At 34.0% G+C, this 27,741-nt stretch overlaps 1 protein-coding gene across 7 annotated transcripts in view; it reads right to left on the bottom strand.

Annotated features, from left to right (window-relative positions):
• The window catches only part of LOC125663934 (beta-hexosaminidase subunit beta-like), a 58,341-nt gene that overhangs the window by 29,588 nt on the left and 1,012 nt on the right, over positions 1-27,741 (bottom strand). For 2 of the 7 annotated variants that reach the window (XM_048896383.2, XM_048896386.2), the window contains exons 2-4: positions 20,103-20,250; positions 6,671-6,769; positions 5,086-6,342 (exon numbers count right to left, since the gene is read on the bottom strand). In XM_048896383.2, the coding sequence (XP_048752340.1) occupies positions 5,086-6,342; positions 6,671-6,746 (1,333 nt within the window). In that variant the 5' untranslated portion in view covers positions 6,747-6,769; positions 20,103-20,250. Of the gene's footprint in view, positions 1-5,085; positions 6,343-6,670; positions 6,770-7,690; positions 7,742-8,246; positions 8,327-8,420; positions 8,712-19,421; positions 19,625-20,102; positions 20,251-27,741 lie in introns of those variants that run through there. The other 5 variants (XM_048896385.2, XM_056164225.1, XM_048896384.2 and 2 more) reach the window with 5 other exon arrangements.

The following is a 27,741-nucleotide window of genomic DNA, read 5'->3' as shown; positions in this document are numbered from 1 at the left end:
GATAGATTTCCTTTATTTTTCACAAACATTTTGTATATTTTTTTAAAGAAACAGTTTCATTTAAATTGTTATGAATTAATACTTATGAATGCTTTGGATCTCGTTTTAACCAGTTTTTGTGAAATTTTGATTATGCTGTTTAAGGAAAATTGCTATTTTCTGACATTGACAACAGGTATATGTGTGCTAATTGATAAAAAATTTATCAATACCGCAACATATACTTATTTTAACATTTCTATTTGTTACTAAGATGTATTATTTGAAAAATCAACAATCAAATATAAGATTGAACCTATATTTCTAGAAGGGTGGAATTACCTTAAATTGAGAAGAAAAAAGTCTAATCAACAGCTCTTCATCTAATAGCGGAAAAGTCACATAAATGTGTATAAAAGATTTTACATGTGTTAGTCAGCATGCCAGGTTGGTTTAAAGTGTAAAATGGACCTTAAAAAACCCACATAAGTCAACATATTAGGTTTGTTAAAAGTGTGTTACAAACTTTATAGATGTTGTCAACATACTGGGTTGATTAAACAAGTATAACAGACTTTATATGCATCCGGTATGTTAAAACAGTGCAAATTGATTATTGTTACCAACATTTTTTTTTTATGTATTTATTTCCTATTTATACCACCAGGTACATAGATATTGGTGCTTGCTCTAAAAAAATCATTCAACTTGTGTCACATAAAAATCTCTCACTTTTCAATTATATAGCAGCTAGTGCATGTTGCTCAAAGATGTGAAATACAGTTGCCATTTTTTAATTTTCTATTCATTTTACAGGAGTCAGCATCATAAAAATGTGGCACTCAGTTGAGCGTGAGGTATATGTATACAAGTATGAACAAACAAAAGATAGCGAATTATTCAATAAAAAATAAAATCATCACTCTTGAACACATTATATCTACTTTAACTGGGTATAAAACATAATATCTGTCAATCATCTAATTTGCTTTAAACATGTCACTTTTGCTATAAGAAATTGTCTAATATTATAATGTAACGACTGTTTCAAATAACAAGACCCGCGAACAGTCTTGCAGAGTTTATGATTTCACTAAACCTCCTGACAAAACAAACAGTCTTCCTTTATTTTTTAAGTCTAAAACTAAGAATTCATTACATAACAAGATATTCATAAAATGAAGTCGAAAAATTCTGATAGCGAGAATCAGGCACTGTTGCGTCCAACATGTCATAATTTTCAAACCCAAATCTTTAACAATCATAGTGCAAACAGAAGTTAATGCTTAGAGCTCACAGTTATTTCAGACATGCTGTATCAAATTCATTTTTCAGTATATCTTAATATACCCAAGAGAATGTACTCTATATAAAAATTATTTGTCACTTTTGCCCAAACTTTGATCCTCATTTATTTAAAACCACACACACTAAACTATTTCCTTGATGTAGTAGACCTTAAAGAAGAGATTTTAATCAGTCGTTTTGATGCCAAAAAAACCCGTTTGATTACACTCTGTGAAAAATTTGAAAGTGATGCACATAAACATATTCTCCTTTTTATTCTATATAAGTGAGGTTTATCACCCACGAGATAAATGATAGCCTTATCCAACACCCATTGGATAAAGGTACTTTCCAGTTGTTGCTTGCAAATAAAGACACAATGTAATAGTGCTCTAAATTAAATCATTTGACAGAAAGTAATTAGTAAATAGAACATAACTATATTTGCTTTATCTAACAATTTGAAATAGAGTACATGTACACTATTTCAACTTGTGGGAAAAGGAAGTGTGAAAGTCTCCCTGGACATGGTAGATATCTTCTATCTACATAAACCAGGAGAAGAAGAGCAAGTCCACACATACAGTGGGTCCTGACACACACAGTGGATGAAGCGTCGGTGACGTAATAGATGGCATTTAGTCTATCACATCTAAATCATACTCCAAATGGACACACTGGTGCTCAATGAAGGAAGAACAAAGAGGTGATCAAATCAACCATGACTAGTACATATTAACCATTGATAACAGCCCCATGTAGATTACAGGTTTCAGGGTAAATATAGATAGCCCGAGTCCTAAAAGGCAGGCTTGTCTTCACAAAAAGGATTGAAGGATTCACTCACTTTAATTTCAGTTATTCACTTTCAAATTCCAGATATTCTTATTCAATATCAAAACATCCTAACACTATCAGACATTATCAAATTAAGAATTTGATGACTTCCAATTAGTCAAAGCAATCTTTTCTAGTGTGTACCTCAGAGCGAGTTCAATTCAATGTTATCTTTAGAAATAATAACTTTAGAAAGTTTATTAAGGATTTCTCTCTTGACCAACCATAGATTACCTATTGCTGACATTTTTATCGACCAATCAAATAGCACATTTCAAATTCAATGCCCTTACTACGTGTAATTATCGTCAAATCACTATTAATTACTGTCCCATGTAAAAAAAAAAATTGAGAATACATTTTATTACTATTGCAGTATTTAGGTTTTAACTGTCGAAATATTCTCATGTGTTATAATTCACATTTTTATTTGTTGAAGGAATTAAAACACATTGTGAAAACTGTTGAAAAATTCCTGATCATTTAATAAAACCATTTCTGAATTTTTTGATTGAGGCGCCATTGGCCTTGGTCAACCAATATCTGACCAGGTTCGAGTGGTCACAAGAAGACTGAATCAAAAGTCAATAACTGCTTTATTAAATGGTCAGGAATTTTTCTACAGAATCAAGTCAATAATTGTACAGAATTTTTACGATCAGAATTACTTAAACAACCAACTGAAACCTTAACCCTTTAAACATCAGCTGTATTACAGAGGGCTCTGTTTACAATGGAATGCTGGGATGTGGGATCGTTGAATTACTATATGTTTACTTATTTTAGCGAGATTCAAATTTTAACGGATTAGATGGCGAAGCAAGAGTACTAATTCATAGTTGCACTAAGATATGAAATTATCCATTAATCCATTCTCACACAAAAAAGAAGCGCTAAATCATGATTGCACCAAATTGCACATCAGCTCCGACTGTGCCAAATTTTAATTATGCTTAAATATGTACACATACAGTATCAAAAATTGGAAGATCAGATGATTTCATATGTACATATCAATATGGGAATAGCTTTGACGCACCAAACTTTAAACCATGTTGTATGAAGTTGAAGAACATGGCTATATGATTTAACGTCTTATTTTCAATAGTTATGTTTCAGTTATTAAAAACTTGTTCACAAAAAAGGTTTAAAACATACGAGAATGATTTTTATCTATTAAGAAGTTTCATTAGATGAATAAAGCCACAAATATTCAGTGCATTTTTCAATGATCAAATTATCATCGCAAGACTGTACAACAATTATCTATGTTTTACACTGTTTGAGTGCGCAAATGTCATTTATTGTACCAGAGGCAAAAAATTAGGTCAGTGTTCAGTGTCACCATCAAAATTGCCTGCATCTTTGTCATCAACCGACACCTGTTTCAGTTCTGAGTATATATTTTATTTATAATACCATCAATAATCAGTTTTCGGCATTTTTTATATTTGATCTTCGTTTGATTAGTTTCTTCAAAGACCCCAGCCTTGCTGTCACAGTTAGATGAATTAGTTTACTGTAAGTGCACCATGCCCCAATGGAGATTTTAGAAGTTAGCATGAATGGGATGAATTAAAATCAATATAATCATCAAAAAGAGCTAGGGGCTCTGACAAAAATAGACCCCATTTCCCTTTTTACATGGAAGTGTCCAGGATAAGCCTTCTAAAACACTTTTTATCCAATATATCTTAATTTACATTCCCTCCACAATAATATTAGAATGGGTATATTCTCTGCAAAGTAGGTGACCAGAACGTCATGACTTTATGACGTCAATCTTGCGTTATTGGTACAATGTATATTGATAGAATGCGATTGCGATTTGGCAAGTTATACACAAGCAAATAAATCTATAATGATTTTATTTTCAAAGAGAATTACATTTGATGATTTTCTTGAGCATCTTAATCACTATCACTAATGACAGTGGGTGAAGGGTCTCTAGTGTCTTGTAATGAAATCAATCGATGTATGTATTAACTTGGAAATGAAATGCATACTGTAGAATTTTTCTGACCCACATTTCATCTGTACGAGTTAAAACATTCATTTTCTTAACATTTTATTTCAAACCTCAATCTCAAGCTTTAAGTTATTTAGATTAATAAAGTCCTTTAAAAAATCTACAAGTTCTGCAACATTCTATTCCACGCCTTAGACCACTTATGATATTCCTATCAAATTATTTCTTATGCAGAGGAATTCAGACCATTAATTCCTGAAAATATCCCAAATTGAAGAAAAAATTAAATAGACCACTTCATCCATACTTGAAATAATTCAGTAAGAATGTTACAGCATTCTCTTTTCCATCTCTTAAGTACTACCTATTCGGTTGTCTATATATATGATAACATTCTACCCAATTCAAGAGTGAAATTTGATATACATAATATATAGGGCTTTTTCTTGGAATGGTGCCTTCCAATCATATAGAGTGTCCCAAGTACAAGGGCTCCATCACTTTAGAAAATCACAGATTTCTTACTGAAGAGATAATGAAAAAGCCAAACAATGTTTGTGAGTATTGATTCGGACTCTATGTGCAGAGAACCTGATCGTTTCTTTTTTCATAGATAAACACGGTTTTGATCTTCTTATATTTACATTTCCCACTGTTTTCTCTGTGATAACTTTTTGAAGCTCCAGTGTGTCAGTTTCCACACACACTACATCAGCATGTAAATTTCTCGCATGCATGCAAATGCCAGCAACTTGTCATGAAACCAGTGGGCAGGGACTAGGACTATGGAAATTAACATGGAATGCCAAGTGTATTAAAATTCTATTTTAGGTCGTAATTTTAATATGTCTATATCATACTTTCTTTTTTATTTCAAATATGAATATAAGGAATCACTGTCTGGTTTGTTGGGTATTTGAAGCCATTAACTACAATGGAAAATGTGATCATACACACAGTTAATCCCCTCACATACTCAATAAACTAGACAGTGATTCTTTATATATACTTACATGACTCATCCATTTGATCGTTTGGAAATTTGGTACATGGTCGTCGGATTTTGACATTCACAACAGAGATGGGTGAGGCCTTGATGTAGATATCGTCATCATACTTGAGGTTGACATCACGGATGCTGGTCCCCCTTGCATGCTGTAGGTTGTTATACATGTCTGTGATCGTGTCCTCTATGATCATGTCGCGGTAACGTTCCACGGCCTTCTCTATGATATCACATGATTCTTTTACGATATTGAATCGGAATTTATCCTTGTCGATTTTGTACACCTTGTTCGCTTTTGCAACATAATACTGCGGCATTGGCCAGGGTTCTCCTGTGGTAGCTTGTGGCGCCCTGCGATTTTTCTGTTCTGGCATGACGTACTGTTCATAGTTGATAAGGAAATCACTCCAATCCCACACAATTTTGAGACTGTCTTTGGCACTCGAAGCTCCCTGCTGATTTCCCATATTAACCGCTGGCTGAACAAATCCATTATTGTTATTAAAACTATTCATATTATTGTTGGCATTGTTAAAGTTGTTATTAGCATTATCATTATTAATGTTATTATTGTTATTATAGGTCTCTACATGTTGATTTGGCTGATTTGAATCAACATTTCTATTACTTATCTCCTGCTCTACGTTATTTAGTTTATTTGCTACTTGATCAAAAGAATTCTGATTCCTTGGAACTTGGTTCCTATCAACGTTTTGAGTTTCAGTAACTCTTTCCACAACTTGAGCGTCATGATTTTGCAGTCTATTGTTTTGATTGGCTGCCTGATTTCCACTATTTACTAAATTAGCTACACCAATGTTTTGATTTTGAACATCATTTTGCTGCCCATTTTTCACTTTGGGCTCTGCTGTCAACACTTGAACAGGGATCCCCCCAATATTTTTCTGGCCGACATTCTGAACCATTCTCACTTGCGGTAAATCCCGATCCTTTGTACTTTCTCTCAAGCTGTCCTCTTTGGCTTTTTTCACAATGTCCTGAACGTTGAACACAGGGTCTTTAATTTCTGCTGGTTTAGCAGCATGTTTACCAGCATTCGGAATGCTGTCTCTTGTTACTCCAGCACTTGCTGCTCCGGAGTTTCGGTGCTTTCTATGTTTTCTGCGTCTTGGGGATCTTGTCACACCCGAGATCCCTTCCTTCACTTTCTGGTCATTTTTTACCCTGTTGACCTCAGAGTCATGGATTTTCCCCAGGCTGTTCCCTAGGGAACTCTTGGAACGTGTGTCTGGTAGTGCATTACCTGTAAGTACAAAACACCTCCCTCAAAAAATTTACATCATTTTGTTCCTTTTCTGGAGCTATCCTACTTTTTAATCAACTCCTTCATTCAAATTTTGCATAAAGAATGAAATCTTCTCTCAGGAACCTAAATATAGGCACTGTATTTACATAACCATAAACCAATAATCAAAATACATACATGCATATTATCTTAAATAATATATAGCACCATTAGAAAATGCACAATTATAGGCTAGGCAAAAATTTTCCTACTGCAAAATCATTTTCTAACATTCAACATTAAAAAGAATTTCTGATCAATGATCTTGTTTGAAAGTGAATATTACCTTGGTTCTGGGGGATGGGGTCACATGTGACTTTTAGTAGGAATGCAATGCTTAAAAGTGGGAGGAACACTTTCATCTTACTTGGGTGACTTCATGGACCTGAAACAATCATCAAATCATGAAAGTAATTCAAACCAGTTCAGGAAGGTAAAAGAGTTGTGAAATAATGGAAATTTACCCAGGAGCTTGTGACAATAATAATAAATAACAGTGATTTAATACAGGTTAAGCATTCACATAGTTGTGATAATTAATTCATACACTCAAAATATATCTCTATGTACATTTAGTATAAATTTGCTTTTCAAAATTCTGATGATAATGAAAAAAGGCATGTGTGACAAGATCTTAGTTTTAAAAATTCATTAATATCTGCATAATGCCAGAAAAAAACCTGACATTTCAAATACCTCTTAAAGTTACTGAAACTATATAGATAAATGTGCATGTAGTTTTATGACGGCCGCAGTTTTCCTACTTATAACACCTGTTACCACTGATGGGTATTTCATTACAACATCCATCAAATATCTACTATTAATTGCATGACTACCTGTGGCTCCATACTAACAAAACATTGGTGGCACATCTTGGGTTCCATCGAGAAAATACGAGATGGAAAGATCTGTGTAAGGGTCTAACTCAATGCTTGAAAACTTCATGTGAAATCTTAAGATCTGATATATGTATTTTTATTTTCGAACTTCCATTCTTATATGGGGGAAAACATGATAACAATTACACTACCAGTTTCACAACTAAACTGCTTTTTCTAATGAAATGCCACAAATGAATTGTGTATTGTCCTTCTCAAGAACTGAGACATTTATTTCTGGAATAACGTTACATAAGAAAGCACATCTATAGACAGCAATCATTAATAATATTCAAAATTATGCAAGCAGGGTCCATCCCACACTTAATTCACCACATTCAATTTAGAAAAAATATAGTAAAATTTCTAACATCCAATATTGTTCAATCTACAACATGTACAAGGAAATTAAAATCTTCACCTACAACAAAATCTGCAGACTGGAATGGGAAAACATTTTCTGTTTTCTTTTTTTCCTGTTCAATCAATTTGAAATGCAAAATGATAATTAATTGGGTCATTATAATTTCAACTTGTAGTGTTTCTTGTGAAATACATATTCAAATGCAGTATAGCTAGGAATTTGCACGAACATCATCACGTAGACACTTGAACATTTTTTGACGAATCCTGAAGAGTGAATAAATTTTAGTTGAGTGGTTGATGTATAAATAAATAAGGAAGTAATCTGAGAATGTTGACAAAATAAAATTTACAATATCAAAATAAAAACAAAACTGTCTTAATTGTTTCAATGCAAAAAAAAACCCACAATTCTGTTGTACACATAAATATCTAATGCTGCCTAGTAACTGGAGATTAGAAGATAGTGTTCCTAGTAGGGAAGATCTTGTGCCCCAGTGTTTATATCTATAGCTATAAAATCACTAATTATATAAAAATACCACTATCTCTATAACTCAACACACAGTCAGTACTTAAAAATAAATTCCTCTCAAAATTTAATAACCATGCATGTACCACATGCAGATGGAAGCTGGGTCTGGTTTTTGCGATCCCTCCCTCAGTAAGAAACATCAAAGCAATGCCAAGGTCGTACAATATCCTAGTAATGAACAGAAGCTATACAGGTGTATACATATATTACTAATCAAGTAACTCCCTAAAAACAGTTCTACACATAAAACAACATACCTCTAATTTGTCTGCTTTCCCTGATTTTTGTTTTAATTTCCTTGTAACTTAATTAAGAGCAAAGATTCCCTTTACATGCTTCCCAGAGATAATGTGTAAATCCCACATAGCAAACCACAAACATTTCTACGTATGAAATTTTCCTTCAAAACATTTCATCACGGTTGTTGTTTTTTACAGGAACAAGAGACGTGGCTTTTCATTAATCAAGTCAAACTGTACGTTAGTCGACACTTCAAGTATGACTTCACATCCAATTCATTCCACTCAGCTGAATTAATAATACATGATATGATATGCATTGAGATTATTACTTACAAATTATACCAGTTTCTCCAGGCTACCAAAGTGAAATATCATTAATTATAAGACGGTTTCATTTGTATATATAGGTACATAAACATGCAACACTGAAAATTTACAGAAGTGTGTGTACTGCCAGGATAAATACACCAGCTGTTTGAATATTAGTGTACTCATTTAAATTAGGATTTCCCAGACTGGGTATGATCCTTGTCTTTGGTCATTTTGGTGCTAACTCATAAATTCATGCCACTGTGACCATGACCAGGGTACCAACAACATGAGTCCCTTGAAAACTATTATATAATTAGAATTACGGGACTAACAAGGTCAGCTCAAAGTGGTAAGTCAGAATAGTATGTACTATATATACCAGAAGCCCTCTCCAGTCGTTGACATATCATTAAAAACAAACTTTCAGCCATATTCAATGTTGCAACACCAATCATTCATAAATAGCTAAATAATTCTTTACATACCCCATGTTCAATTGTCCGAGGAGAGAATACCTATGCCAGTACATACCACTGGTGAGGAGACAGTGACCTGTGTGGTCAGTCTACCGGAGTCTACAGCTTGATTCTGTCTGTTAATTTCTAATTTAGTTATTATACTTAGGGACAATCTTATCTACACATACACTGGTCAGTATCCTGGAGTCTACCTGTGTGAGTCTCTGTAGCTTGACTCTTATCTGTTTATTTCTAATTAAGTTATACTTTTGTACATTCTTATAATCTTATCTACATACATTGTTTGCTGATGGGCAAATTAGATGTGTACTAAATGAAGTTTCTAGAATTAGCTGGTAAACTCTCTAGTTTCACCTAATCAGTAAGAACACGTTTATCAAAAATAACATTAAATCAAAGTGCAGTTTACCATTGATTGCAGGTTAAAATCCTTGATCCAATTGCACATCAAGTAAACCACAGCTCAAAGAAAAGGGTCATAATTCAACAAGTATTTCTTGCATCCAAATTCACATCATGAAAAGATAGTGATTCACTGAAGCATGAACATTTTGTTGCATTTCTGGTGTGTGAAGGGAGTTGTAGAATATCAGAACCACTTCAGAAAAATAATTGCTTTACATTCAGGCCAAAAACCTCCCTGTCAGTGACATTGAATGTCCAGCTTTTACACGTGTTTTCCTGAAGGCTACAAACTTCTCCGACTGTTCTGTTATAATACTCGAGTTAGTATTGGCCTGCATTGACCTCACAGAAATCCCGTCTTAAACAGTGTCAATGCATTTAAACCCCAGATAAAAATAGGGGCTCTTTCTAAAGGTATTTGCATGCACATATATGATCAATCTTAAAGATAGCTCAGACTATATTTATTCATTGAAAGTATTCAGTAAACAGATATCCCTAAAAATAACAACAACCCGATTGGCTTGTTCAAATTTCAGTATTTTAAATATGGTTTATTTTCAAGCAAAATTTTGATTGAAAAAGAAACATGATATAAATTTCTGCAGCTATATCTCAAAATGCAATAAATTAAGAATATGTTTGTTTCTTCAATTATTCTAATCGTAATAGAACTATAATAATATATTAAACGATAAATTATTGAACAAAATTGTATACACAATGTACTTTGTTTAAAAAAAACCTTATGAAACCACAGAACCACATTAAGAATTTGAGACCGATTTTCTTTTCATCAAATTGTGGCTTATTTTGAAGATTTTGGGGGTATGTACGGGCCCAAAGATTATAGTTGCTGGCAAAACAAAACTCTGCTGTTCTCCAAGTACTTTGGAATAAAAAAAGATAGGAGTTCACACAGCTAGTAGCTCACTTAGGCACCATCTCTTACACTGTGCCCATGCAGGTAGCTTTTCAAGAATCCACACAGGTTTTGCCCCCTCAAGACACAAAATTTATGTTTCATTTTATCTGGATTCTCTTCAACTGAAATCTGTCTCAAGATGCAGAACCCATGTCCCAGAAGTTTTTTGGTAAATTAAGTTTGAAAGATTCTGAAGTGAACACATAATTTCTGTTGAGGATGCAGGCCTACAGATCTTTTTCCTTTCCTGACAAACTACATTGTATTTTGGAGAGAAGTCTTTGATGAAAGTGTTCTAAGTCATAATTGTTTGCTTTCAAAAAAACAACAACACATTCTTATCAATTGCAACCTATATATTATTTTTTAGTTGTAACTTGTGGATATATGGGATAACATTTTACTATAGTATAAGTCCTTTTTTTAATGTAAATTTTTCAATGAAGTACTAGCTGTGACATACCATTATCTGAATGGGCATAAAAGATAATACCTTTATGCAAATACAGATCTAAGTGACCTGCCATGCCATGGCATATTAGGGTGTGACTCAGCTTTACATACATTGAACAAGATCAATCATATTTTACACCAGTATACATAGACTGTGCTTAGGTGTGCATCAGTGCAGAACTATTAATCAACAATCACATTATTGCCTTGTAGAATTTGGTAACATTTTTGTAAGAATTAATGAGCTCTGAAAAGTTTACTGACGACTCTTGCTGTAAATTGTACAGATAAACAAAAGTAATAGGGTAAAAGTGAAAGAAATGCAGACTTTCAAAATTCCAGACATGCATACAATATTAATTCTTGCCTAATTTGATAACTGGGTGGTATAGTGTAGCAATTCTTTTTTGGCATCTTAATTTTAAAAGACCTGACCCAAAGCCCAATACATGTGCATGCATCTAGGTCTCTTAATGATCTCATACATGGAGAAAAGCAAGGTTGTCTAGGCAGCTCATTCATAAGTTGTAAATCTACAGTCATACAGATGTGGATAACTGGCTTTTGAAAACTGTGCACATTTACATTCACTGAATCTTTTCTCTAATATTTCTTTTGAAAATGACATTGCCTTCATCATAGACAATGAATGCATGTATGGTTCGAATTTCAAAAAAAACAATTTGTAAAAATGCAATTAAGTCGTCATATTTTCATGAGGCTGTATATATGATGCAAACTAGTTTAATTCGGTGTTTTAAATTACCACCTGTCCAAGTAATCATGTCGACCAAATATGGAGCATTGTCAAGGTCAAAGCTAGGTTGCATTGGATGTTCCATTTGAAGTAATGAAATGATCCATATGACATTTCAGTACTTAAATCTAGTTTATATTTTTAAAAATGCATAAACATATAAATATAAACAATGAAATGTCTTTCTACGTTTTCATAAGCCACTTACACATGATTATGAATTTTTTCTTTCAATGCTAGCTACCTTCATCACCCAGATAAAACAATTAAGAAAGCATTTCATTGTTTAACGCTGTATGGTTCGAATTTCAACACAAAAAAATTTCCTTGTAAAAATGCAATTAAGTCGTCACATTTTCATGAGGCTGTATATATGACATATAGATATTTCAACTTTTTTAACCAGAATCATCTGATTTTAAATCAGTGTTTACAAATAACCGTCACTCTGTCATTTCAAGTAACAGTCACGTGTATAGTGCAGACTTTCAGATCATCAGTGATCTTATCTGTGTAAAGCTGTGTATTTTGTTACAACAGTACTGTACCATAAAATATAATATTTTACATTTTTTCAGCCTTAAAGTTAGACAGAATTGTGTCCGAGTTATATACATCATGTTCGGATTCCACCAACGTGCATGGGGCTATTCATAGACGCCTAACAGACAATGCATAATTCATGCATACCCACTATATTTACTTTTTTTTTTTTTTTTATACATACAAATGTTTTCAAGCAGGTAATTAAGGGTAAATTAATAGCTTTAAAAACTAATCAATCTGCTTTAAAGTGATTACGTACAAAAATAATACATGAACATCGAATCATACAGCTTTAAATATTTCAGCCAGTGCATATAATTTTTCCTCATATGGGTTATGGATTCTGAGTGAGTGAATCCATATGAAGAGCTCAGTATTTGACAGACATGTTTTTAGACAATAAGACACAGATTTTCTGTCATACATGTCCTGAATCTTTGACTAGTTTCATTTGGTGTCACTCTCTCCTGCCAATAAACATTAACTTTGCAAAACCAAACTATTGATAACATATCATTGGATATAAGCTGCCAAATTAAGCTTTCATGGAGGTAGGTTACAAATGGTATTTATAATTTAAGCAAAATAAGATTAACTTATTTAATTTTATTCATGTTTAAGTGCAGTTGCATGCACATTCAACAAAATAGATCATCATCATATTTCGTACCATGCTGATACATTTGTCTGAATGTTAGATTGACTGCATGAAGTCGACTGATCATCTTGATAAATATTCTGCCAATTCAAAACAAATGATAAACAAAACACTCCAAGTGTCTGTGAATTCTTGGGGTACCAGCTGAGAGATTAAGTGAAATCTGGTAGGTAATTTCTAAAGACAAATATTTGCACTCCAAACAAATGAATCAAACTAATATTGGTTTAAATACAAGAAATTCTTAAACAAACAAGACTGTGCTAACTTCAAAAAGTTCACAGCCACCCGCTCAGATCGTGTAGGAGTATTGTCAGCGAATACAGCTTGTTGATTAAGTAGTGACAGACTTCGTAACACAAAATATACTACAATCTTCAGGGCTTGTGCTAGGAGTTCAGTGACAAAAACGCTTTTTATCATTAGGTATAAGCTTCCCAACCTATGGGGGCCTTAAACCCTGACAGTTGTTAATGACACCAAGTTGGACGCATCAGTCATGTTTGCTTTGTAAGCTAATACACAAAATGGAGAAATTCACCCAAGGTCAAAACTCAAGGTTGCATGACTGTAGACAGGTAAAGCCCTGACCAGCTACAACAATCCCCCAAATGTTGCCCAGTCTTTGTTAATGCAGTGTAGTAGATTTCTTCCTTTACAAACAAAATTTATTGGGGATAAAGATTAAAACCTCTACTATACAAATGATCACTTATGTAATGCTCAGCTTTTCAAATTGTGATAAGTGAATTTGTGCGAAGTTAAAGACCATTCTTTGATCATAAAAAAAAATACTGTATTCTTCTATTTGATTACAAGCTAATCAGGAGAATTTGGCTTATTTATGAAATCTGTTAGATCTAACAGTAGTGAGGGTGTTCAACAGATGAAATGTATACATTGTTTTGTTTAAAATGGGTTAAAATTAAAATTCTGAATTTCTGCTGTGGCTGTTCCAGTCAATGATTATGAAAGTTGCCTGGTACATTCCCTGACATATAAAAGATATGTAGGTCAGTGACACGATTAGGCAGTAAACCAAAGACACAAAGTGCTAGATCTTTAACTCTTCAATTACAAATCAATTGATTTGTGCAGTATCATTCTGCATTCTCTATTAAATCAAATTCTTGAAGCAAAACACAGTACATAATATGGTAGTTGGGATATCACAGTGCTACAGGCATTTAACAAATTCGACATTCCTGCAGCCCAAAGTGACAATTAGATATTCTGAAGCCTTGCAAACGGCAGCAAAGCTCATTAGAAGTCTGGTCCCTCTAGGACATCACGGCAGCTTTCTTGATGCTAAACTTCATTATCACACCTTATTTTGTTTGCCGTGGACTGGAAAGACTACCACCAGCAACATGATTTCTCAAAATGGCTGTCTAAGGTTCTAGTCTAAAACAGCAATTTCATTCTTTAAAAAAAAATATCTACATATAATAATGTGGCATATATGTAAACAAAAGTACACTTGATATTAATTATCTTAATCAATGATTTCAGTAAGTAATTAAATTGCAAATCCTAAAATTGTTTTCCTTTTTATTCATGAATGCTAGCTATGGAGATTTTAAAAAACGCTACGAGCAGGATTGGCATGTATGTATACAACCAATGTCTGTTACCTTAAAACAGGATAAGTTTTGAATAATTGGGATGTTTAGTTACGCAAAACTCAGTTGCTATTGTCCAAGAAACTCTGCTGAGTTAGCAGGTATGCCCTACTCTCTTATCACGGGTTTGGAACATCAATAAAACATGACAGAGCTCTGCTTGCTGTGGGTAAGAGGGTATTTGGACAAAACAACTATCATACCATGTTATATCGCATTAAACTTACAAAACTTCTCCAAACAAGTATTGCCATAAAAGCAAATGTCTCCTGTTTGCTGTCACAAGGAAATGGTTCCAGCGTCACACAGTGGACACCCCATGTACAGAAAGGAAGATATAAACATAGTTTTAAAAGTTTTGTTACCAACTTTAAGAACAATGGTACACAGTACAGTGCAACAGAAAAGCATTTTTCTACCCCCTTGTTCAGCTTCATTCTCAATGTTAATAAAGTGCCATTTTTCTCCCTATCCCACACACACCACAGGTAGATTTAAAACCGAAATGCCTACATCTCAAACAAATGAAAAGATTGATTGTATATTGCTTAATGTCCCACTCGAGAATTTTTCACTCATATGGAGACATCACCATTGCCTGTGAAGGGCTCCAAAATTTAGGCCTATGCTCGGCACTTACGGCCTTTGAGCAGGGAGGGATCTTTATCGTGCCACACCTGCTGTGACATGGGGCCTCGGTTTTTGCGGTCTCATCCGAAGGCCTGCCCAATTTAGTTGCCTCTTATGACAAGCAAGGGGGGGGGGGGGGGGGAGGGGGGGATACAGAGGACCTACTCTAACCCAGATCACCACGGTAACAAATGAAAAGAAAAAATATGGTATTCACATATGAATAATAAGTATAGTATCTAAAAATCATTTCCTACAAAAACGTGTGACCTTGACCTACATTTCCCTTTGCACATTCAGAAAATGCCCTTTAACTAGATGTGTTGAAATGGGACTGATACTCACCCCCTCCCCCACACGACTCATCCATTAGTGGAGTACATTAATAACATACAAACTTCTGCAATCCATGCAGCATATATTCATAACTACAGTTCTGATGACCTTGACCTAACTAAGTTAAACGATCTTGGGTTAGGTTAATGACACACCATCTAGCCATTAAGTTAATTAAGTCTTGAACAGTTCATCTGTTGGTTTGGTTGTCTGCAAGTTAAGGTGGCTCACTACACCCTGACATAGTTTCTCAAATCAGTACGAATTGATTTAATCATAAAAGATATGATGATATATAATATGTATAAATGCCAAAAAAGGCAGAAAATATGCAAATTTGGATGAAAACATGATTTTCAAAAAAACTGTTTCAACAAATATGACTGGTGGATTTCAACTCGAGATCTGCGGTTTACCAGCCCAATGCTTTAACCACTGAGCTACAATGATAGACAAACAAATCGATTAATACAAATAATTTCACAAAACATTTAAATCGCCATCTTGTAACGTAGTGTCATAAAGAGTATAAGCTTTAGTGTAGTGAGCTTCTGTACCTTAAGTCTTAAACAGTTAATCTGTCTGTTTGTTTGGCTGTCTGCAAGTTAAGTCTTGAACAGTTAATCTGTCTGTTTGGCTGTCTACAAGTTAAGTCTTGAACAGTTTATCTGTTTGTTTGGCTGTCTACAAGTTAAGTCTTGAACAGTTTATCTGTTTGTTTGGTTGTCTGCAAGTTAAGTCTTGAACAGTTTATCTGTTTGTTTGGCTGCCTACAAGTTAAGTCTTGAACAGTTTATCTGTTTGTTTGGCTGTCTGCAAGTTAAGTCTTGAACAGTTAATCTGTCTGTTTGTTTGGCTGCCTACAAGTTAAGTCTTGAACAGTTAATCTGTCGGTTTGTTTGGTTGTCTGCAAGTTAAGTCTTGAACAGTTAATCTGTTTGTTTGGCTGTCTACAAGTTAAGTCTTGAACAGTTTATCTGTTTGTTTGTTTGGCTGTCTGCAAGTTAAGTCTTGAACAGTTTATCTGTTTGTTTGGCTGTCTACAAGTTAAGTCTTGAACAGTTTATCTGTTTGTTTGGCTGTCTACAAGTTAAGTCTTGAACAGTTTATCTGTTTGTTTGGCTGTCTACAAGTTAAGTCTTGAACAGTTTATCTGTCTGTTTGTTTGGCTGCCTACAAGTTAAGTCTTGAACAGTTTATCTGTCTGTTTGTTTGGCTGCCTACAAGTTAAGTCTTGAACAGTTTATCTGTTTGTTTGGCTGTCTGCAAGTTAAGTCTTGAACAGTTAATCTGTTTGTTTGGCTGTCTACAAGTTAAGTCTTGAACAGTTAATCTGTCTGTTTGTTTGGCTGTCTGCAAGTTAAGTCTTGAACAGTTAATCTGTTTGTTTGTTTGGCAGTCTGAAAGGTAAGTCTTAAACAGTTAATCTGTCTGTTTGTTTGGCTGCCTACAAGTTAAGTCTTGAACAGTTAATCTGTCTGTTTGGCTGTCTGCAAGTTAAGTCTTGAACAGTTTATCTGTTTGTTTGGCTGTCTGCAAGTTAAGTCTTGAACAGTTAATCTGTTTGTTTGGCTGTCTACAAGTTAAGTCTTGAACAGTTTATCTGTTTGTTTGGCTGTCTGCAAGTTAAGTCTTGAACAGTTTATCTGTTTGTTTGGCTGTCTGCAAGTTAAGTCTTGAACAGTTTATCTGTCTGTTTGTTTGGCTGTCTGGTTGTCAGTGACAGACATTGGCAGCAACATTGTGCAAAAATCAATCACCGTGGATGTTACATATTTCACATGCTCTTTTTTCTATCAATCCAATATGAATATGTTTCAACTGCACAGATCTCTGGACAATCTTTGAATTAATAAAGAACAACAGCAAAACCAGTCAATAATGTCAAAACTTCTGTTTGGTTTCCTGACCTACACCATTTTTCAATCATCAACCTTAATTTTTTAAAGATTATAATTAGATTAGCCACCCTTAAATACCCCCAAGATGATGATGCTTAGAAGTTTCAGACGTCAAAGAGTACAAATGGTGTCGTAGTTTTGAGTGACATTTACACAATATTTCAGTAAAATCCACAGTTTTCATTTATCATTAAATATCCACTTGAGTTACAGACCTTTCTAATACTTTGTCAAAAACTAAAAAATTCTGACCTACATGTTTTCAAAAACCTTGTAATAGAAATTACACAATTATTCTTTTTCCTTTTTGCCTAAGGACTCAACAAAGTGGAAATGTGCTGCCCTGGGCATCCCTTCATGACACGAGAATTGTAAACTTCTCAATTACTGATCCTGACTGTTTATAAAATCAATACAAAACAAACCTTCATCATTCAAAGATAGATAAAATTTGAAACATCATGCAAAATGATATCCCCAATAGTTGCATTGAATTTCAGCCAATCCCCTGCAGCTGACTTGTAAACTTAAATTGTTTAAATAGTAAACATACACAGAAAACATTGCTCTCGATTCCAAAGAAAATGTTATTGATATTCTTTGAGCAGACATATCTATAAATTAAAATTTCAGATTAAGGTACTCAATGTACAATGATCAAATTCCATATCAGATCCAATGAATGGATGGTGGGATTTATGTAACCATAGCATCATTTTGAAGAGTTTATTAAAAAAAATAATCCGTCATAGGAATTCACAAAATTTATTACTGCTTGATTTATTTTACCTAGAGTTTTACATTGAAGTCTATGGAAATAGCATATTTTATTAAAATATTTCTAAAAGAAATTATATCTTTATACAAATCCTTTGGTGAAAGGTTGCATAAACTTTCTATTTATGAATATGATATAAAATTAATCATTTATTGCACATATTTTTAGATAATCAGAGATTTTTTCTTATTTTTAACAAGTGCAGATAACTTCTAAAAATTTCAAGAGCAAAACGATCGGCTTCTATCATATACTAGTCATGTGAATTTGATCTACTTCACTTACATCATTATCTAAAAATAAACATTCAAAATTGTTCAATCCCCTTTCAAGTCACACATTGATTACCTTAATTAGGTGAAAAATATTTTATGAAAATGTGCCTACTATAAAAGCAAACAAAAATCTCTGCAGGAATCAAACTAACAACCTATACTCCAGTGAGAACACCCCACTTTGCTGCAATTCAACTGAGAAATGAATAAGTTTTAAATATATGATCCAAAAAATTAAATCACATGGTGTTACTAGACTATATAGCTTGAAAATATAATGGGCATTCAAATCTTACATATAACTGAAGGTAGCATTTTCTGAAAGTTTGATTTCCATTGCCTCTATAATGGAAAATTCTCTGAACCTCACATTCTACTAGGGGTTTCAATGAATAAACACATCTGTCGGAAAACAAATCCAACATGTCACCTGAAGATTTTTACCAGAGATGGAGAAAATCTATATCAACAACCTTTATTTGAAGGGTGCCTGATCATTCAATGAAGATTAAGAGGGAGAGCTATGTGATGAAACATAAACATTGCTACAACTGCAATGTTCATGTTTCATAAAAGCTACCTATGGGAAATGATTTAGTGAACTGTTTCCCAATAAGGCTTCAATCTTGCACATAATGACTAACCAAAAAAAGAGACAAATGTGTATAAAAGATACTGTAACAAGATATTTTATTGACCAACCAAGGACACCAGAAAGTATTCTTAACAAAAAGAAGAAGAATTTAAACATTATTCCACATAGAAATTCAACAATATTGCATATTATTTAGTCATACTTAAAAATATACAAGTAAATCCATATATCTCCAGTGCAAATGTGTCATAAGGGAACAACGAAGGACAGTTTACTTGCATTACATCAAAATGATGTAAACTCTTACAAGGATTTTTGAAGTATTTAATCATTAGAGAACCTACCTCAAAAAAAAGTGAACTTCCTCTAGCCCTATGCTTCAAAACAAGCTACCTCAAGTCTTACAGTGTACATCCTCTAGTTGTCTAGTAAAGCAACAATTAACCGACCAAGCCTTGTCACATTGAATGCAGTAGAACCAGCACGTATCAGGAGCACGGAAGTAAAAACAGTCAATTTCTTTCACAATGGTACAGTTGTAACAATTAAATGGACAATTGATTCATGTTTTCCCACAGGAAAAGAGCCACTGTCATATTTTGGAGAGCATCATAACATTTAGATACTAGTATACTAATGCAAACTAAGGCAAATGTCAACTTTTATTGAAAGAAAATCAAATAAGCATGACTTTTGTATGAAGAGGATAAAGTGTGAAGCATCAGTGTTAACACAATGTACAGATCAAAAATCCCTACAGACATTGGAACCATTCCTGCATTTTCAGCTGAGTGCATGATAACCTCTAGGGTTCAACTAAATACCATAAATTACTGTTGTACCGGTTGTTCATCCATGGATGTTCATTAGTCCAACCATATCAGCCCCTCAAAGGTCCTGCTTACGCAGCAGATTTTCATCATCCTATTTTCAGATAAAATCTATCCAAAACTTTAATGTGGAGATACTTAACACAGGAACTGAAAATTAAAATATTGTACTAACAGATAATGTAGTGTGCTTACCTGGTTATATCTGATCCGAAGACGATGTACAGATAACAGAGGGAGGTATAGTTCACAGGAAGAACGATCCTACCACGAAGACACTCTCAAGGAAGTCAGGCACCTTAACACTGTCCAGTCAAGTCTGTGAGGTGATAATTCAATTTGTCTGCAAAGTAGTAATTTAGCTGCATCAAACAACCCTCATTCCTATAATCTTGACCAATATTTCAAAAGTGCCTGCCTGGTAGAAACTTCACTACATTTAATCTCTCACTGAGGACATTGTCTGTCTGATAACTTTAAATGTCATTTATAACAAACTTAATCAATACGTATATCAAACTGTCGGGTAAAAACTCATGTCATTATATTGCAAATCTTCAAATAGCAAATTAGACTGATTTTAAAATAAGTATAGTTTTCTTATCAGTGGTAAATAATCTATTAACTCATGTAATGACATTTTTGCATTATAAATTATGAAATGATTATCAATTTTACAAAAAAATATACCTGGTAATCATGGTATGCATTTATATATATATAGAATGAATTATCAAATCTGACTTGAAATACCTGCAGTGTAACATTAATGGAAACCATGGCAATATTGCACTAAATGCTCCTTCATCCATTATTAACCAATTGTATGATAAACCACGCACATCAGCAAAAAGCATAACAAACAATGCAATATCAAACTAATGAACAATAAACCTGAAGGTTCCAGTCTCTTTGAAAAAACAGTGGGTCTGCCAAAAAATGAATTAGGAGAACTATGGGCAATATTCCAATTTGTAAAGAAAAAATTGGATTCAAAAGTGGAGTTGGTCCATCCTGGCATGATTGTAAATTTTACTGGTCAGAGAGTTTGGAATCCATTCGATGATAAGAATCTTAGCATTCAAAAAGTGTCTGTATGTACACTATTACAAAAAAAATATCCTGGGGTTTCATCCTGCATACACAAATTACAGAACATAGTGTGTAGCATACTGTACGAATTACAGAACATAATGCATATTACTGGACAAATTATTTCAAATGTTGCATGTATCATTGAACCTGTTTTTCAAACGGCAATTGAACTCTGTTTTGAAATAAAATTTCTGAAAAAGATTATGGAACAAAGTATTTTTATGACTTAAGCTGATATCTTGAGTTTCCAGCATGTCTTTACTGAATGCAGAATCTTACATTTATTATGTAATAGGAATGACCTTTGACCATAGACTAGACTAAAATGTCCCCAGCTGACCCAGCAATGATATCAAAAGTTGGTGCCTTAAACTGCAGCGTAAAGTAACTTGCACGTTAAATTCCCTGTCAATTAATCAATTAGCAATACAAAAAAAAAAAAAAGAAACATCACAACCCCCCCAAACCCCAAATGCAGTTGGTAAAAATCCTGAAGAATTCCCAACACAAAGTACATGTAATGTTAACCCTAACAGCTAGAATATCAATTCTATAACTTTTTTTCTTATGTTACCTTTGAATAATCAACTATCAGTCCTTTTCTGAACTTAGTACATGGTCGACCACTGTATAATTCATACAGATAACCTGTGGGTCATTTAACACTCTAATCAAACTGTACTGTGTAGGTTACCAACTGTGATATAATTTTGATAAGTGATTTATATTCTCTTTCGTGTGTAACAAAAATAAAAGAGAGAAAAATCAATATATCACCTAAGAAAGTCAGCCCCCTTCAGATCTTCCCTGTAACTCTTTGAATTCAAGCTTTGACTTCAATTTATTCAATATTGAATTATCTATAAATTAGAGGGTGTTTTTTTTTTTTTTTATCTTGCAATAAAAATGGATAAACTAAAACTGATTTTACTCCAGTCTAGAGAAATGTTTGAATTCTAAAAATCAATCCATCTTCATGGGCCTTAAAGCTCACCTGAGTATTACACAATGAAGTGTACTGCAAGGTGATGGTGCAAACTCCGAGAACTGGATATCCTGACAATTTTGAGGGCAAAAAGAAATTTCAAGTCTTTTAATGTTTCCCCATTACAAAGTTAAGATCCAGATCAGTTACTTTAAAGAAAAAGAGGGGCCAAATGACAAAGTCCTTCAGGGTCCTGACATTGACACATTGTCTGATCACAAGTGACATTTTATCAAGACTGAATTTCTAACATCTATCCATTACAAAGTTATTGTCAAGAGAAATGTTTCTACCTTTCTGTTTCATTGTAACCATTAAGGTCAAGGCAAATTGGTCATAAGTAATCTCTGTATCATATATGAGATTTCCATGTCACTCCATTAAGAAATGTGGACTGGACAGTCAATTGACCAAATTTCCTTGAGACAGACCACCACCAGGACAATTTTCCTACTCACAGCCAAGTATGAGCAACACATTTCATTTCACAGTCAAACCTCATTAACTAGAACTCAATGGAGCCGACAAAAAATTTGAGATATATGAAGGTTTGTGATATTGAGGTTAAAATACAGAAAGAAAACATAGCTGGGATTCTCAACTTATTTTGACATATCCATGGTATTTTGAAAGTATTATCACACACACAAATATTTCTTACTTTTTTTTCTTCTATTGACCTTGACCTCAGTCAAATGACAATGATACAGGATCAAAACAAATTGTCTTATCAAAAGCAACCTTTGTACCAAGTATTCACTGAATATCTAGTAGAAGAGAATACTTTTAAAGATTTAATGCATTTTCCGTTTCTGAAACACATGGCCCCCATGCTGGGGTAACAATATTCTGATTTATGTACTAGATGAAGAGTGAAAATTTTTAAAGTTGAAATGCATCTTCATTATATGACCTCCTTCCCGGTACCCTGACCCAGTGGCCATGAATTTTAAAATTATGGTACAGACCTCCATGCTCGAATATAACTATGGGCGTGCTTGATTTGTCTACATCATTGTACACCCGTTGTAGTTGGTTTACACCTCATAATCAATTGCAGTTTGGTGTAGAGTAGAATATTCAATATGGACATTCAGCAGCTGAGGATATCCTCATTGGAGAGTTAACGATTTTAATACAAATAAAAGTCAAAATAAATATTTACTAGAATTTTAAGATTTTTTTTTTTACAAAAATGTATTTTAATGTGCATTTATAAATACCTACATACAATGAAAAATACCAGGTCAATTACTCCCAAAATGTTTGCTGATTATTTGGGGCCAAACTTGTTTTTGATGATTGTACAAAATATCAATCACTTTCATTTATTCTTTAAAATACATTTTAATGACTACACACAGTATACTGCAATTATTATTTTATATACTTTACAGCTAACAAAATACATAGAGAAAGTGCAAATTTTCCGTCTCACCATTTTTCAGCCATATTGAATTTTTCAGTGTATTTACCAACACATGCCCTGTACAGGGTGGAAATGGTGTACACCTTGGTTACAGAAAGGTGTACACTTTGTGGTCGGTGTAGACAAATCAAGAGTGCCCTATGTGTCAAGTTGTGTATTACATGTTCTGGAGTAGAGATGATTTTTGAACAGACACTTATTTTCACTATATGATCCATGTAAACCCACCCTGGAGTCTGAATCCTTGGTCCTCTTAGGTCCGTGAATCCAAATTGGTCATGATTTGGAACTATGTCCAGTTTTCATGTTAAGATACACAGACGAACCTCCCCGGGCCCCAAAAATAAATGATCATGAAATTCCGAGTTTTTGTTCCTCTTTCCCAAAAGGACTTCAGGCAGTTTTGGAGAAGTAAAAAAAATTCCGTCTCAATAATTTACGTGCTGCACAATGGATGCCAACAGACAGGCATGGACAGCAATCAGTCATATTAGTGACTCCACGTGACATAACAAATCATAATTTAGAAATTTATTTTGGGAAGAAAATTGCAAATACTACAGAGATTACATCAAACTTTGTTAAATAAGACTGAAGATCTTAATTTTAGAAACTTCTGTTGGATTGTTTGAATGTTGAGTTAAATGGATTTGAAAATAATGAATACTTATATGACAACTTAACTAGCAGCAGTGTCATCCAGCCCATGTTGACAATGATAGATCTTTCTCTCTTTCCTATCACAAACGTAACAGTGTACTCCATTGGATCTAGCTTGAACAGGAATTCTTATTTCAAAAATAACTGTTCATGGACATAAAACAAGTGCCCCCCTTGATCTGTGATGAGGAGAAGGTGGTTCAGTATCTGATGGGTTTGAATTGCAATCAAAAGGCTGCTGGTTTGAATCCCAGCATGGTCACATGATTGAATTTTGTGCCCTTCAAGACTTTATCTGCAATCATGACTTAATCCATTCATCTGCAAATGGGTACTGACTGTCAGTCGGAGAATTGCTTGCAATGAAGCGGTGTTCCATCAGAGGAGGCTAATGTCTCTCACCTGCTTAATATCAGCCACAAAACCCTGAAATGGGCAATTAACCCGTTGTACCTTTCTCTGCTATGAAAGGTGATTGAAATGAATTTGCTAGCAGGTTATAAAACTCTATTCCTCATTTATCAGTCATGGATAAGATAGTACAAAGCTATAGAGAAATGCAACAAGGAAGTGGGTTATACAGACAGTAGTGTCTCATCTAAACAACCAAGCAAAGTGTCAAACTACCTCTCGTGTGATCTAATCATGTCATACATACAAATAGTGATTAGAAGTACTCTACTAAGGAGAAACAGCACACCATCATAATGGCCGACTTCCTTTTTAAACATTCATGAATGAAAATATAAAATATAAGCGATGCATCTGTATTCATCTTAAATCTAATGCCTAGCTGAGTAGCTCAGTAGATTAATGTCGACTGCTGATCTGTAGACCGTGGGTTTGAGTCCAGCAAGGGTTATTTTTTTTTCATGATACTTTCTACTAAAACTGCATTTTTTTAATAAATAAGGTAAATTTAAAAGTTTTTAATTTCAAAAATATCATTGTACATATCCCCAACTTTCCATAAAAATCAGACTTCTCTAGTGTGGTATTCCTCCTTAAACATTCTATAATTAACATCTACTGTTACACTCGCAGTACACAGTAAATCAGATACTGCATAGCTTGTCATCATCAGACACACTAGTGGCACTATGCTGATGGATACTTAGGGCCCAGCTTCAAACACTACACTCTGATAACTGCCAAACTCAACAAGAGTCTAGCTACATCTTCCTTCTGAAGAGCTACTATTTGACAGCTCCTGATATACTTTAATGCATCACTGTATATCGTATGAATTATGCATATTCACCCTGTGGTCCATAGCATTGAGGATTTCTTTTCAGACTTTACTGCAAGTGTTTTATCGAGTAAACAAAAATCATTCAAAATAATAAATTCAGCTCAATGGAGCATGTAGATTGGTTGTCTAATGGGATGAAATGGAACTCATTTGTCCCAATGTTGTCACTTTGTGTTGCATTCTTGTATTTTCTAAATACATGTTAGCATTGACTCAGTGTCAACCTGCGAATAAAAAAAAAATTGGAAGTTCAGAGGTAATCTCATGTATTCAACAACATGGAAACTTTGGTTTTAAATAGTGACCTATATCATAACCCATCATTGCTATGGAAATAGTTAACTTCTCACCAACTATTTACTGACATCACACCTTCATGACAATTCACAAAATGCCCAATGCATCAATGACTTTAATTCAATGAAAGTCATCCAGAATTGACAAAGAATGATAAATAGTAATAACAAAAAGACACTTAGCCACTGAATTTTAGTGTCAAGAACAGGATGTGTAAGAAACAGGTGTTTCTCCTGTATTACATATTACTTGGACTGTCGAGTCTATTTCTACCTCTGTACATTTGTGTTGAAAATTATGTTACACGAGTTATTAGTACATTGACTAGCGTAATTTGTGTTTTCATTTGTGACTGAAGTCACTCCAATCTGTACTCCCATCAGACAAACCTCCAAATTCCTTATCACTCCAACATTTCATGTTCTTGACCTCAAAATAATTTTTTAACCTCAGCAGAAACCAGTTGGTATGGTGTCCATAAGGGAGGGAAAAACACAAAAATAGGGAAAAACACAAAAATCCTGACGTTTACGGTGGTACTTACAAGCCATATGGAGATATTTAACTACTTTTTAGTGATCGCTAGAAGGAGGAGGATATTAAAACCTCTGGAGTAAATCATTTACTGGAGATTTGCTTTGATTTAAGTGATTTTAAAGGTATAAAAAAATTAGCTAAATTGATCTTTTTTAAAATGTCTTCATCAGCAGGAGTATGTTGAAAATTGGTGGTTATCATTATTTAGGGCAAATTTGTACTGAAAGGTTAAATTTCACTCAGAATTAACAGATGGTGACCTGCATGGTTTCAGTTATAGTAAAACTAAAACCAAGTAAAATATTTACAGAGATTAAGGAGGTGTAATACACCAGAGAAAATTCTTATGGGCCAGGGAGGAAACTGGAGAATAATGTCCAATGATATTCTGATATTTAAAACTTTAAAATTTACCATATCTAGTTCAAAAATACAATTTTTGAAGAAAGTCACCTGGGAAAAAAAAATTAAAACTCCTACAGGATTCAAACTCACAATCAAAAGATCACCAGCTTCTCATATTAAACCACTGAACTAACCAGCTAGATGATAAGATTTACACGGACATGGAATATATTACTATATCTATTTTTCAATTTGTGTTTCGAAAGGAAGTAGGCCATTATGACAATGTCTTGTTCCTCCTTAAGTACATGTCTGAAGACTGGGGTGTTTGATACAGTCTTGTTCATTTTCTTCCATAGAACAGGTGTACTCTTTTTGAATGAACAGGTATATCTAAATATGTTGGACAGTTTTCAATGCATAATTACCCCTACAGAAATAGCCAACCAAAAAAAAATCATGAGCAAACTTGAAAATCATTCCTTTTATTTGTAAATATACCTTACTAAAGGTAGAAAGGTTAATATTCCTTTTATTTCTATATAAATATCACTTTAACCAAGATTTTGATAGTGAAGAGCAAGAGCCAAAGTACTATCACCAGCATTGTAATTACATCACTGAATACACTGATACCATATTGGAAATCCCATAGGGATCCAGGTTAGAGTAGGTCCTCAGTACCCCCCCCCCCCCCCCCCCCCCCGGGAGATCCGGGTTAGAATAGGTCCTCAGTACCCCTTGCTTCTCATAGGAGGTGACTAAATGGGACGGACCTTCAGATGAGACCGCAAAACCTGAGACCCTGCGTCACAGCAGGTGTGGCACAATAAAGATACCTCCCTGCTCAGGGGCCGTAAGCGCCGAGCATAGGCCAACATTTTGCACCCCTTCACCGGCAATGGTGACATCTCCATATCAGTGAGAAATTCTCAAGACAAGCTTTATTAAAACAATATACAATCAGCCAACCATATTGGAAAGTTTGCCTGTATTTTATAGAACACCTCAGTACAAGTATAAATATATATACTGTTGAACTTCAGTATCTCGAACACCACATTATCTCCAATACCATGGATACGTCAAAGTGATTTAGAAGTCCCAACCACTTACACTCCTTAAATAGTTTACCCTTGATATCTTGAATCCTCGGATATCTCAAACTTTTCAAACTATGCATGTTCAAGTATTGCTAAATTTCTATGACAGTTAAACACCAGTAATGATATAA

Source organism: Ostrea edulis, chromosome 1 (assembly GCF_947568905.1).
Source record: "Ostrea edulis chromosome 1, xbOstEdul1.1, whole genome shotgun sequence".
NCBI classification, from domain to species: Eukaryota; Metazoa; Mollusca; class Bivalvia; order Ostreida; family Ostreidae; genus Ostrea; species Ostrea edulis.
This window is presented reverse-complemented; position numbering and strand designations above follow the sequence as displayed.